The sequence below is a fragment of the Mus caroli genome, chromosome 6 (assembly GCF_900094665.2).
Source record: "Mus caroli chromosome 6, CAROLI_EIJ_v1.1, whole genome shotgun sequence".
Lineage (NCBI taxonomy): Eukaryota > Metazoa > Chordata > Mammalia > Rodentia > Muridae > Mus > Mus caroli.
Window position 1 is genome coordinate 120,610,200 of NC_034575.1, and position 14,728 is coordinate 120,624,927.

Below are 14,728 nucleotides of genomic sequence, written 5' to 3' on the forward strand. Positions count from 1 at the left end.
TTGTAGACCAGGCTGGCCTTGAACTCAGAAATCCGCCTGCCTCTGCCTCCTGAGTGCTGGGATTAAAGGCGGGCACCACCACGTTCAGCTGAGAAACTTGTTTTAGAGGTCTACTTTTATTTATGTGTCTGTTTACATAAATTCACCACCCTGTGTGAATGCTGGGAGGCCTGAAGAGGGTGTCAGATTCCTTGGAGCTGGAGTTACAGGTGGTTTTGGAGCTACCCCATCTGGATGTTCAACATCAAACCTGGGTCTTCTTGAAGGGCAACAAGCACTCATAACTGCAGAACGGGCCTTTCCAGCCCTGACAATAGGATGTTTTCCTGACTTCAAAACCTCCCTCCTCCCCAAGATTCTGTACTTTAAGAAAAAAATAAAGGCAAGGGTCTATGGAGATGGAATAATGCAGGAATCNTGTAGCAAGGAAAACTCAAGAGAGAGACCAAGGTGTCAGCAACAGTGGCATGTGTAAGTCAAGATTTTGGAAGGTGNGGTGAATTGAAGCTGGCTTGCTTGGGCCCATGAGTTCAGGGTCATCACTGGCTACAAAGTAGATGCAATGCTAACAAAATGAAACTTAAAATAAAAAGGGAAAAAGACCTTTAATCCCAGTACTTAGTAGGCAGAGGCAGGTGGCTTTATGTGAATTCCAGACCAGCCAGGACTGTGTAGTAAGACTATAAAACAAGAGGAACTGAGGCAGAAGGCTAGAGGAACCCAACAACCTTTGCTCCCCAGCTCAGCTGAGCTGAGAAAATGAAGACGATGACAAGGAGACAGGTCTGATAACTAACTCTGGAGTCTGTTGCCACCCATGTATGAGAGAACTCTGCTTCCCGTGAGTCAAAAANGTGTCCATGCTTCGGAGTTCTCTTTCCAAACTCTAGGTTGAGACCTGGGCCTAACAGCCTCTTCCACCTTGGGGGCAGGACTTCCTGTTTCTATCTGCCTGGTTCAGCACAATGGAGCTGGAAGCTTTCCACTGGGCTCAGCAGTGTCTAGATCTTACGTGAGTTAACATGATATAGTGTGCACTGCTGAGGAGAAAGCTCCCCAGGAACCCAAAAAACAGGACGTATGTCAGCCCCCAGAGGAAGACCTTGAGCTCCCACTNGAGGACTGGCCATGTCTCCTATAATCTGGGTATGAGGTCAGCCACGCCCTCTACACCCTTTCNTGCACTGACTGCGGGGAAAGCAGGAGACGGGTTAAAAACAGAAGCGCGACCGTTTCTTTATTAAATTATACAAAAAGGGGAGGGGGCAGCTTCGGGGCTTGGCCCCAACCCCAGCCCCACCCCGGCCTGGCGCTGTCTGAGAGGAGGGAATCTGAGGGAGACCCAGGGATCAGGCAGGAGAAAGAAGGGCAGGCTGAGAGGCTCNAGGTGCAGAGGGGAAGGAGAGGCTTCGCAAGGACCGGAACATATGGGATGGTGAGGGAAGGCAGGAAAGAAGAACAAGAATGCTAGGGCAAGTGAGGGCTGGCTGGGGAGCTCAGATGAGGCGGATCGGGAGCTGGACTGGTGGCAGTGAGGGTGAAGGAGCAGTGTCTGGAGAGATGGAAATGAGAGGCTGGGTCAAAGGACAAGGGTCACAGCTCTGGGGCAGGGCCAGAGCAGGGAGCCAGGAGAAGGGGGGCTGGATTTGTGTGTTCCCGCCCCACCTCCAGGACCTGAGGGGCCTCCCATCCCCAAGCCCACGGGCAGGGGTTCATGCCGATGCCCCGTTTTCTGTCTTCTGCCTCTTGGGGTCTGCTTCATCCTGTGGAGAGGATAAAAGTTGAAGTAGCTGGACAAAGGAGACTTCCCCGTTCCTGCTGGCCCTGCTCTGGCCCCTGCCTATCCATGCTACCCACAAGGACCTGGGTCCAAATCCAAAGGCCACCCAGCCCTTGATATATTCCTGACAGCCCCTCAGACTCCAACCCAGCTCAAACCTCCTCTTCAGCAGTTCTCTTCCGCACGGGGCCTTCATCCTCCTCCTCTTCTTCTTCCTCATCTGAGGAGCCAGAAACAAGTCACTGGGGAAGGTTGGGAGGCTCTGGGAACGTCGCGCGTGCGCGCGCACACACACACCCCTTTCCATCCCAGTGTCCAGTCTTCAACTGCTCCCTGACTCTGCTCTTTTGAGTCTCAACTTTACAGCCCAGCCTTCCCTGCCCATCCCTACCTTCTTCATCCCCTTCATCATCATCCTCTCCATCTTCTGCAGTTTCTTCTTCCTCTTCCTCAGCTCCATTCTCCTCTTCCTATGGGGACCAAGACAAGGGGTGATGGATGTCAAGCCAGCTGTACTGCCACTCACTGGGTGATAAAGGGGCCTAGGAGCCTCAGGGCAGGGAAGGAATGAGAAGAGGTCGAGAGAATGGCAGGACCCCAGCACCCCCAGAAGGTAGGGGGCAGGAAGGATGTTTGGGCAAGTGTAGTCATCATCCCCCTGCTGCCTTCACACCTCCACTACTTCTTTCTTCCGTTCTTTCCGGCCAGCCTTCTCCTCCACCTTGTCCTTCTTTTCTTTCAGGTCCTGCAAGACAGAAGGTCACCTTTCTCTCAGCAAGGATGACAGACAGCCCTCGAGGGCTTCCAGCTCTGCAGCTAGGTCAAAGGTAGTAAGGGAAGGTGGCCATAGTTTGAGACACAACTGGAGTCCTCGGGTCCTTAGATATGGGCCATAACTGGCTGATTCTAGAGACTTCTGTCCCCCAGGACCCCCAGGGATGTGGGCAAGTGATGGTAAGTGGCCAGAGTCGCTGAGGCTCCCACCCCATCAAGTTCTTCCGAACCTCCCCTGGCTTAAGAGTTGAGCTCCACAAAGCAAATCCCCCATCTGCTGGCAGCCTGGCTGCCCCACCCCCTCACCCTCTCTGCTTGCCCCCGCTCTGCCTTTTGTCTACCTCAGGGGCCTTTGCTTAAGTACTCTCTCTCCTGGGCATCACTCCCAGCTTCTCCGTCAGCTTCTGAGGTCTTTGTATCCCTGCTGTGTCTCCCTAACCCTCCAGTTCCTACCTGGCCTAACGGCACAGGGATGTGGCGATCACCCTAACATGTTCCCCCATCGGTTTCTATCCCCAATCTAACCAGTCTCCGCGTTCCCTGCCGGCTCCACCTTCCGGCCGCCGAGGAAGGAGAAAGCACAACAAACAAGTGTGCGCCGGGGCGGGCGGGCGGGCAGGTGGGAGTTACCTGCCCAGAGCCCCTCCCACCAGGCTGTCCGCCTTCGCTCCAAAAGCCCAGCAGGTCCTGTTCTATTCTGACAGTGGGTAAGCCCCTNTGGACACACCAGCCTTCCTACCCCATGCAGATCCTATGTCCCCCTGGCAGGGGCCACCATCTCCTCCGCTCTTATCTAACGTTAGTATGCAACTCTTGTGTACACGATCCCAAGTGGGCCGGAGTTCTCCTAAGTAGATCACCCCAGAGGTACGTGTCCTTTCTAGAACAAGACTGAGGTAGAAGAGGTGCCAAAATGACTGGCCTGAGGACACTCTACTCCCTTCAGGAAGAGCACAAAACACTTGGACCCTCTCACACCAGACAGGTTTCCTCATTCTGATTTGTCGTTCCTTCTCTGTCACATGGTGGGTTTGGGCACTTGTATTACCAGGTGGGCTTTCTCATACGCTCCCGGGNCAGGCAGGGACTAAGTCAGCTTAGCGTGAGCCAGGCCCTGGCCTGAGTTTTCTATTGGGGTTGATGGAGGGGTGAGGGGAAGGGAGAGAGAATACCAGAGACCAAAGTCCACAGGGTTGGCCCCTCTCCTCCTGGGTCCTGTCCTGGTCACTGTCCTTCCATGATCTCTTGTCCAGGAGGGTATGTGACCTGCCCCCAGCTGCTAAGCAGCTCTCTGGCCTCTACAGGGGTGCACAAGCTCACCCAGGCTAACACCAACTCACACATCTGCGGGGAAGCACCCACACGCTCTGGAGACACATGGCCCAATGTTTGGGCATTCTGGCACAGTCTCACAGGAGCACAGTGTAGCCACTCACAAAGCAACAACATGCCTCCAGGACATCTCAGTCAGTCTCGGCATGCACACATGTAACTGACACGGGCGGTCCCACACACTCGCTGGATCTCAGACATACAAAGACGCCTACTCGGTGAAGTCACATGCCACCGCACAACCCACCGGAGGGCCACACAGGCACACCTTATCAGATCTCACATGTCCCCTCTTCCCACTGCCTTTCATCCTATCAGCTCCCTCCTTCCACTTGGACCTCGAGAACTATACTGCGCCCCCCCNAAAAAAGACTGGGCTCCCAGCCCCCAAGCCTGGCCGCATTAATTTCCCTAAGCGGCACTCCGCAGTTTCCCTGGGGAAATTAGAGGAAGACTGAAAGAGAGACAAGGGCAAAGGGATGAGGCCGGGAAAGGCAGCTGCTGAGAGCAAAGACAGCTTGACGTATGGTCAGGCGATGCTGAGCTCCAGCTTTTTCGAAGGCTCGTTTCTCCGTCTTTCTGGTTTTTAGAAATTCAACATGAGGGGAGGCGATAATGAAAAAAAATTGGAAATCGGTAGTAGAGGAAGAACAAATGAAGATGGGCAAAAATGTTTTAAAAAATTAAAAAGGGGGGGTGCAGGAGAGGCGCAGCCCTTCGGGGACGAGGACAGACGGTCGGGCGGCAAGGGGAGGAGCCGAGGAGTAGCCTCCCGGGAGAGTCCTGTTTACACTTGAGGATCCCAAACCGCTTAGCAGAGGAAAGGTGAGGTCATAGTGGCAAGAGACCTGGGGGCTCGGTTCGGACATGGGGCCCGGGCCGAGGCGGGCGCGGCAGGCAGGGCACGAGAGGGGTGGGGATGGCGGGGCCGGGCGCAGGCCGGGCGGCGAAGCCCGAGCCACGGCGCGCTGGGCCGCTAGAGGGCGCCGGCGGCGCCGAGCGGGGTAGGCAGCGCCGGGCTCCGAGCGGGGGGAGGGCGCAGCGGGGTCCGCGGGGACCGGGCGCCAGGGCCGCTCGGGGCCGTCGGGGGCGACCGGGCGCGAAGGACCGCGCCGATCCCGGGGCTGCCCGGGTGCTGGGCCGCCGCCGCCGCCGCCCCTGCCCGTACCTTGGCACTCAGCTCGGCCGCTGCCTCCACGCTCTTCTCCGACATGGTGCCGGGGCCGGGGCTGGCGGGGAGCCGGGGTCCCGGGGCCGAGGCGGAGGAGCCCTGGACGGCGGAGGGTGGCCGCGGCCGGAACTTGGCGCGGTGGCGGCGGCGGCAGCGGCAGCGACGGCCGCTCGGCAAGCTGGCTCGCTGCAAGAGGCGGCAGAGGCGCGCGGGGTGGGGCGGGGGTGGGTCCGGAGCAGAGACCCGCAGGGCTGCGGCCGTCCGGAGGGCGGGCGGGCGGGCAGGCGGGAGGACGATGCGGGCGGTGGCCGGCGCGCTCCGGTCGCGGTCGCTCGGTCTTGCTCGCCGCCCCCGCACCAGCAGAGCTGCCGCCGACCAGCCGCTGCCGCCCCCGGGAAGGGAACCCGCTTTTAAGGCGGCGCTGCCCGACGGGAGGGGCTTCCCAGGGGTGGGGCAGGCGGGAGCGGGGAGGAGAGGAGAGGGGAGGGGGATGAAAGAGGAGGTTGGAGAGGTGGGGATAGGAGGATGAAAGCGAAGGGCGGGAGAGCGAGCGGGACAGGAGGAAGGACGAGACCGGGAGGGGGAATGGAGAGACTGACGGCTCGGGAGCGAGCGGAGTGGGGCGAGGAGGTGGGAAGGGGTGGGGTTCCTGCGGGGAGACACCGCTCCAAATGCCAGCCTACTGCCTGCAAGCTGGAGTCTGGCTCCTGGGGGCGGACTGGCCAGACTCCTGCTGACCTCCTCCTTTTAGCCCTGGGATTTTGCTAAAGGGGGGGGGGGGTGCGGGGAGTGGGGAGTAGATGTAGAGGCTGGGCAGGTATTTGAGAAACCAAAAGCTGAAAGGAGAGGAAGAAGGCTGCAGAGCCACTTCCATTTCTCGCTCCTGTCCGCCTTCTCTAGGTGGCCTTGAGGAGGAAAGTGAGAGTACAAAGGACAGCCTGGGCCTCTTGGCTGGACTTGACATTTGTGGTCCTTGGCGTGTTCCTTCCTGTCTGTTTCCAGGGATGTGAGGGGCCCTCTGATGTTCTCATCTGCCTCTTTATTCTTCTCTCTTCTTACCTGTCTCACCTCACTTAATTGCCTGGTTCACCTCTCTTCATTCATATAGACCGAGACCCCTCCCTTACAACCATCTACATCTCGTATGTCTCAATTTACTTTGTTCCAGATAACACTGTTTTCTTACCTGACTGTCACCTGGCCCTATAAACTTAGCTAATTTTCAACTCTCTTTCTGATTGTCCTTGTACATTTTCCCTCTCGTTGCTCTTCTCTGTCTCCCCCCCCCCAAGTCTTTCTGAATTCAATTGTCCTTTGCACACACGGGCCCAGATACGGGGTTCCTTGTCCTCAGCGCCTCACCCCTAGGTTCAGAATCTTTAGATCATTTTTTGAGAACCCTAGGATTCAGAAAGAGACGGGCTGGCCTGTCAGTCTGAGGCCCGAACGGTGGATGAAGGAGAAGGCTGGGCATTGGGAAAAGATTGTCTTTGGTGTGTGTGTGTGTGTGTGTGTGTGTGTGTGTGTGTGTGAGAGAGAGAGAGATCTGTCATTATTACCCCTCACCTTTTCCAAATCATTTTTATTTCCTTAATAAAAAACACCACCTTTAGCCAGATGACCTATTCAGCACTTGGGAAGCTGAGGCAGGAGGATTGCCATTAGTTTGAGGGCATCCTGAGCAATACATCTTGCCCCCTCCCGACCCCCCCCCCAAATTAGAAAAAAGGGAAGCCATTGTTGGTCTTCCATCATCATNTAGCATGTGAGCGTGTCAACACACCATCGTTTGGTCTCTCATACACATCTCCTGGTTTCTCTGACTCTTAATTCAGTTTCTTCGTCTCATAAATCTTGGCGCCCCACCCTGCTTTTTCCTGGCAGGGTTCGGTCCACCTTTTCTCTGAGATCTCTCCACTTCCCCTTTTCAATGCGCTTCTCAGACTTCAGTGACTGATGTCTATAGCAATCTCTCACCATATTCCATCTCTGTACCCTTTCTTGCTTCATTTCTCTCCCCTCCCTCCCCCCATACCCCCCCCCCCATCCCCGCNCCCTTTGGGTTGGTCTCTTTCCTCTCCCTCCCGCCTTCTTTTTTCTCTGCCTTCTCTACTCCACCTCCCAGCCCCGCCTGCTGTCTCGGACACCCTGCTGGGCTCTTACCCTGTTGCCCTGGTAACCGCCCTCAACTCCGGTCACCTCCACTCCCCTCCCCCCTCCAATCACCGCCACCATCAACCTCCATCCACCTTCCTCCTGTTTTTCCCGAGAGCCAATAGAAACCCTGTTGCCAGGTGGAATGCTCATTTGAATCAGCCAATCCAAGATCCTAACTGCTTGCCCTGCCTTATAAGGGGATGTGAAGAGGGCCACTCCCCCCACTCCCGCCCCACAGGGGACGAGCCCCACCACTGTCTTTTCACTCTGGCCTAGGAAGGAGATTAAGACCCTCTGGCTTACCCTCTCATAAAGGGCCTATCNTCCCATTTCTTTAGATGGGACCACCAGGGTTGCAGTGAGGTGTGGGACGGACCTTGGGGAGTGGGTTGGACTGTGGGCTGGGCCTCAAGGCTGGGGGTGGGAATGAGGTGTGATTAGGGAAGGGGAGGCGGAGGGAGCCGGGAATTTTGCCCAGGGAGGGGTGTCTGGGAGCGGAGGCAGCTGCAGTGGAAAATTCCAGGGAGATGGCGAGGCAGAGAATGGGAATCCTGCCCCAAGGCCCAAGGGAGTGCATAGAAATCTAAGAACTTGGACATTAGGGTCTTCAGGGACTGCTGGGGGGCATTCTACAGGGCTGGACNGCCGATTCTAAATCCCTTCCTATGGATAACGGAGGAACCACCCATTATCCTTTCTAGCTGGTTAGAGCGCAGACCAGAGTCTCCTAAAGTTCTGCTTTTTGAGGAAGCAGCTGGGAGACTTGAGGTGAATTTGGAGGAAATGGGATGTTGAGAAGAGAACCCACCAGAGTGGCCCTTTAAGGTCTGTCTTTGTGCCTCGGGTCACTGGTGTCAAATGCCAACGTTTGCTTCTTTTGTTTCGCTCCATAGAAGTACTCTTGAGGTTTTGTGGAGGCCTGCCTATTCCTAGAATTCTATTACTCTACCTTGTATTTGAGACATTTCCCACGAGTTGAGTGGGGAAAAAAAAAAAAAAAACAACTGTGCTTACACATCTTCTGAAAGTGGGAAAAAGGAGAGACCAAGGTGAGAAGAACAAGAAAGGCCGGAGCCCCCTGGAAGCTCTGACATCTGGCTGAGTTCCTAGAAGTTGCTCTGCTCTCAAGTGTGGAAGGTGTTCCCTTCTAATTGCTTCAGACTCCTCCTTAGTGAGGTCTCCAGTTCCGTTGTCAGTGTGCCTGTGTTCTTCCGCCCAGTGCTGAGGAGAGCCTGTGTCACTCAAGGCAGTGGGGCACACAAGTCCGGAGAGCTGGGCCATCTCCCTTAGCCTTTATTAAATCTTTAGTTCACTCCCAGTGACCACAGTTTTTTTATTTCCCAATTTTTTTATTTCCCAATTTTTCCTTCATCTTCGGAAAACAAAACAAAAAAACCTCCAAGTCAGGAGACGACGAACACTTAGAAATTAACCAAACCCGGGGCTGGTGAGATGGCTCAGTGGGTAAGAGCACCCGACTGCTCTTCCGAAGGTCCAGAGTTCAAATCCCAGCAACCACATGGTGGCTCACAACCATCCNTAACGAGATCTGGTGCCCTCTTCTGGAGTGTCTGAAGACAGCTACAGTGTACTTACATATAATAAATAAATAAATCTTTTTAAAAAAANTTATAAAAAAAAAAAAAAAAAAAAAGAGCACCAACTGTTCTTCCAGAGGTCCTGAGTTCAATTCCCTGTAACCACATGGTGGCTCACAACCATCTGTAATGTTTTCTGATGCCCTCTCCCTGCTTGTGGACGTTGTACATCGTGGTGCGGAGCCTAGTGCGCACCACGATGTACAACGTCCACAAGCAGGTGTACTTACATATAATAAATAAATAAATCTTTTTAAAAAAAGTTATAAAAAAAAAAAAAAAAAAAAGAGCACCAACTGCTCTTCCAGAGGTCCTGAGTTCAATTCCCTGTAACCACATGGTGGCTCACAACCATCTGTAATGTTTTCTGATGCCCTCTTCTGGTGTGTCTAAAGAGAGCAATGGCGTTCTCTTATACATAAAATAAATAATTTTTTTAAAATTGTTCATTTAAAAACAAAACAGTCACATCATATGTAATTAATCTGGTCGAAAGAGAATGGAAATAAAATTTAAAGTTAGCTTCATTGATCTTATTCACCATCAAAATTCTACTCAGATATGTCAATTTTAGTGGAAGAACTTTGAATTTCCATTGTGCCTTTATATCACGCTTAGAGTTGTCTGTTTGTTTTGAGATAAGGTTTCTCACCCTGACAGTCCAGTAGACCAAGGTAGCCTCAGACTCAGAGATGAGATGTGCCTGCCTCTGTCTGGAGTGCTAAGATTAAAGAAGTGACCCACCATGCTCTGCCCAGGCTTAACTTTAAAGCAGACATGATGGCAGCCACTCCTCNTCATGCCAGCACCCTGCAGCTGACTGCTAGGGTACAGATCAGTGAATTATCAGATTACAGCCCTTTTAAGCTGTACTTTAAAAACCTTTCTAATCTATTATCTTTATGTGTGTGGGTGTTCTGTCTGCATGTATGTCTGTGCACCGCTTGTCTAGTCTTTCAGAGACCAGGAGAGTGTTGCTGTGCCCTTGGGATTGGAGTTTTGGGTGGTTTTGAGCCATCCTGGGGGCAAAGCTCAGGTCTTCTGGAAGAGCAACGGTTGCCCCTCACCTCCGAGTCATCTCTCCAAGGCTGTACTTTGATGTGAAGAGCTCTTGATCTGTAATCCTTCAGGGCAGGGACTAGTCTTTTGCCTTCAGCCTTGACTCTCGCCGCCGTATACTACAGTCCCTGCTAGCTACTAAGAGGTGTGCTAAAGTTTGTTGAAGTATAAGAGTTATGTTTTATTAATCCCAGCACTCGGGGAGGCAGAGGCAGGCAGATTTCTGAGTTCGAGGCCAGCCTGGTCTACAAAGTGAGTTTGTTCAACACTTCCTAGTGAAGTGTTGAACTTCTTCAGGACTTGAGACTGGCTGCCATTTTGAGGCAGGGTCTAGCTTGCGGTGATCCTTCTGCCTCAGCTTCTGGAATGCTGGGGTTACAGGTGTGGCCTGCCTTACTCTTTGGCTGGTTTTTCTCACCCTCAGCTTTCTCCTTCACTTGTGCACCCAGAATAGTTGACTCCGGTCCAACGTTCTTCTGTCGTTTCAAATTCTCCCTCGTATTTACTCTTCAAAAACTCGTTATAGACTTTCAGAAAAATCCATAAGTCACAGAGCATTTAAAGATGCTTCCCGGCNCTGCATCAGTACTTTCTGCGATGAAAGACAAGACAAACACTCTGAGCCGGGCGGTGGTGGCACACGCCTTTAATCCCAGCACTCGGGAGGCAGAGGCAGGCGGATTTCTGAGTTCGAGGCCAGCCTGGTCTACAAAGTGAGTTCCAGGACAGCCAGGGCTACACAGAAAAACCCTGTCTCGAAACAAACAAACAAACAAACAAACAAACAAAAGACAAACACTCTGACAGTGTTACTCGTGGAACACAAGGCATTGTGCATACCCCGGTGACAGCTTCTACCACGGACCTACACTGTCAGCCTGAGAAGTTGTCATTTGTTCAGTTCAGTACAATAAGCATGTGATTATTTAACACTTGAAAGCACGGCTAGCTTATGGGCTGGGCAGTGTTATAGAGTGTTTTGCCTCTCATGCATGAAGTCCTGAGTTTAATACTCTTTACTGCATAAACTAGGTGTGGGAGATGACGTGCTTAAAACTAGTCAGGAGAGGTGNAGAGGGTCAGAAACCAAAGTCGTCATGGGAGTTTAAGGCCAGAGTGATATATATGGGACCCCCATCTCAAGAGAGAGAGAGAAAGAAAGTGGGGGAGCGACTAGTTCCCACTAAGAAACAAAATGAATTATTTATTTAAGTTTTGCTGTTTGTTTTTACTGATGCAGAAGGTCAGACTTAGGGTCTAGCACATGGTGATCAAGGCTCATACCATTGAGTTATACCATCAGGCCTAATTAAATAGCCACATGTGGCCAGCAGCTACCATATTGGACTCCACAACTTTAGATCTTTGTTTTAAGCTACCTCCTTTTTAAAAAAGCTTTATTTATCTGGGCATTAGTATTGGTGGTGAACTCATACCTTTAATCCCAGCACTCCAGAGGCAGAGGCAGAGGCAGGTGGATCCCTGTGAGCTGGANGCCAGCCTGGTCTACAGAGCAAGTTCNAGGACAGCCAGAGCTATACAGAGAAACCCTGTCTCAGAAAAAATAAAAATACTTATTTTATCTTTAAATTATGTTTATGNCCATGTGTATACATAGTACAGGTGTTAGCAGAGGCCACAGATCTGGAACTGGAGTGACAGGTAGTTGTCAATCATTTCTGACTTCGAGTCTCTGTGAACTCATTATGTGGAAGGACTTCACCACTGAGCCATCTATCCAGCCCCTTAACCATATCTTTTTCTTTTTTCGTTTTTGTTTTTTTTTAGGGTCATTCTGGGGATCAAATCCAGGGCTTTATGCATGCCAGCCACACGCCTCACCACTTCGCTGTTAGTCCAGCCTGCAGCCTGCCTCTCTGCCCACAGCCAACCCCTGCAATTTGTAATTAGAATGTCAGAGCCAGGGAGCTCCAGCTGCTGTTTGCGTTCGTTCCTACAGGTGGCTGCTGTGCACTTAACCTCAGGTGTGTTTACAACTTTCACACATGACACAGCCCATGGCTGATTCAGGGGACCAGCAAGGGGAAACTAAGCGGCTAGTGAAACACGCACTTGACCTAGCAAGTTAAAGACTTACAAGAGGATAACGAGGAAGCGTCAGTGTGTGGTCGATGGACCTTCCAGGTGACTTTTATAGGCTCTCTGCTCCAGTCTCTCTCAACTGCTCCATCATGGAGGCCTGCTGAAAGTCCCACCCACCAACCACATAGCTGGAACCCTGGAGGCTCCCAGGTCTAGCACAGGAAACACTCAAACAGAAGCCGACTGAAATCATCCTGTGTTTCCTCTCTTGGTTGATGGCACTTTCCTCTGTGCAAAATTAGACCTCGTTTTTTTCTTCCTTTCCCTACTCCCTTGAGCTTGCATTTGGTCCCCACCCCCCTGACTTGCATGTGCTCAGAGGCTCACGATTAAGTGATATGAAGCTCNGCCAGCTCACAATTGTCAATCTCGAGTTTGGGGTTTCTGTATCTTCACACCTACCTCGGTTTCCCTATTGCCATACCTGCTGCATCAGACAAGCTCAAAAAAGAAAAAAAAAAAGTTTCCAGGAATGCACAAAANGTCTTTCCATTTAAACGACAAACAGGCTGTTGTGTGAGTTCCCTGCTTAAAACGTTGCTCCACCCTCTGCCCTCTGTTCAAATATCCAACTGTTCTGGGCTGGTTCCAGATATGTGACCTCACATTCAAAGAGGGCCCCTTCTCTGGCCCAGCTCTACCCTCTCAAGGATTTCCTGACCGAGTCCAGCCAGATGAGCAGAGAATGTAGGAGGCACACTCAGTCCTTGTCCTCTCGAGCTTCAGTCCCTCTCACTCCTGTCATCTACNGGAAATGCCAATGACTGACAAACTCCTGCCCTTCATTGATCCGATAGAGAAGAGACAGAGACCAAGGCAGACAGAGAGGGAGGGAGAGGAGAGGGAGAAGGGAAAGAACAAGAACAGGAGGTGAGGAAAAGAGAAGGCAGGCAGACATAACTGCTAGTGGCTTGTAAATGATATCCTTCCATTTCCTAGAGAGCTATAAGCCACCAGGGACACTGACACAAGCTTGCATAGCTCCCAAAATTTCAAGTGTGTGTGTGTGTGTGTGTGTGTATGTGAGTGTGTGTTGGTAAGGATCCAGGAGATGGCTCTGTGTGTACAAGGTAAGCTCTTACACAGGGCTACATCCCAAGCCCAGCTCAAGAACTTTTAAGCTACAAGAAAGCAACAAGCACCCTAGATTCCAAATTCTGTCTAATAGAAAAAGTTAAGTTGTAATTTGTAAATGTTCCTAGGTGAGGAAATACACTCATTTAAAATTACATGGAGGCTCTGGAGAGATAGCACGGTGGTCGAGAGCACTCCCTGTTCTTGGCAGAAGATCCGGGTTCATTTCCACATAGTGGCTTACAACTACCCAGGCCTTCTCGGCACCCTCTTCCGACTTCTGTATGCATCAGGCAGGCACAGACATACATCAGGCCAGCAAAACCATTCATACACATCAAATAAAGAAGCCTTTTTTTCTTTAAAAAAATTTTTTTTTATTTATCTATGTTTTTGTTTAGACAAGAACCCACACTGTAGTTCCAGCTTTCCTGGAACTCACTACATAGACCAGACTGGCCTCGAACTCAGAGAGATCCTCCTGCCTCTGCATCCCAAGTGCGGAGACTAAAGATATGCATCGCCATAGCTAACCTAAATGAATCTTAAGATAAAATCATATAGAGCCAGTGAGGTCGCTCAGCAGGTCAAAGCAGCTGCCACCAATCCTGGTGACCTGAGTTTGGTTTCTGAAACCCACGGGGTAGAGGAAAAGAACTAACTCCAGATTGTCCTCTGACCTCCGCATGCACGCAGGTCTTGATAGAAGCACTCCATACCCAGGTGAATATACCAGAAATTAAGTTAGGAAAAGAGAGTGTATAGCACTGGCCCAGCATCCCACCCCTTGGGCAGTGACGACAGACAATCAGGACTTAACTTCAACACAGGAAGTTTCAGGTCAGTCTGGGTTATACAACAGGACTGTCCCGAATAAAAAATAGGGCTGTGGGCTTAGCTCAATGGTAGAGTGCTTATCTACCATATGCAAGGTCCTGGTTACACACACACACACACACACACACACAGGCATGCAAAGATAAAATGGAATGGTATGAGATTCTTAAGGTTTTCTGTCTGCTATCTTTTCTGACATCATCTCACATAGAGACTTGCTATGTATCTCTGGGATTACAGATTTATATCCAACAACATGGCAACATCCTTACACTCTGAGAGAAGGAAGAGAAAGGACTTAAAGAAAGGAGACAGGACAGCAAATAACAGACAGAAGAAGAAACCTGGAGATATAGCTTGCCACAGCGGCACCCAACTGGAATCCTTGTAGCCAGGAAGCTAAGGTAGAGTTACCATTAGTTCAAGTGGTCCAGCCTGGGCTATATAGCAAAAACCTATGTCAAAACAAACACAACACACAGGCAAGGAGACTCAAAGACCACACCCACCTCAAGGTGGCAGGGGCTGTCTTAGCCTCGTCTGTCTGTTTAATACACTAGACCCAGCACAGAGCACGTGCTCATTAAACAACTGTTGACTTGCCAAGCAATGTAGAACTTGCTTTGATGGCCAGGTAGGGAGCATATACCTTTAGTCCCAGAGCTACATAGTGAGAGGGTAGGAGACTTGCTTTCAAAAGAGACAAGAGAAAAGAACATTTGTGCCAGGCNTGGTGGNGCACGCCTTTAATCCCAGCACTTGGGAGGCAGAGGCAGACGGATTTTTGAGTTCGAGGCCAGCCTGGTCTACAAAGTGAGTTCCAGGACAGCCAGGGCAATACAG

At 51.5% G+C, this 14,728-nt stretch overlaps 1 protein-coding gene across 1 annotated transcript in view; it reads right to left on the bottom strand.

The window, feature by feature from the left end:
- Positions 1–1,211: 1,211 nt before the first annotated feature.
- Ptms (parathymosin) overlaps positions 1,212–14,728 on the bottom strand; it is a 16,845-nt gene continuing 3,328 nt past the window's right edge. The window contains exons 3-7 of the mRNA XM_021164180.2: positions 5,055–5,764; positions 2,454–2,525; positions 2,172–2,250; positions 1,939–2,022; positions 1,212–1,763 (exon numbers count right to left, since the gene is read on the bottom strand). Of these exons, the coding sequence (XP_021019839.1) occupies positions 1,997–2,022; positions 2,172–2,250; positions 2,454–2,525; positions 5,055–5,764 (887 nt within the window). The 3' untranslated portion in view covers positions 1,212–1,763; positions 1,939–1,996. The remainder of the gene's footprint in view (positions 1,764–1,938; positions 2,023–2,171; positions 2,251–2,453; positions 2,526–5,054; positions 5,765–14,728) is intronic.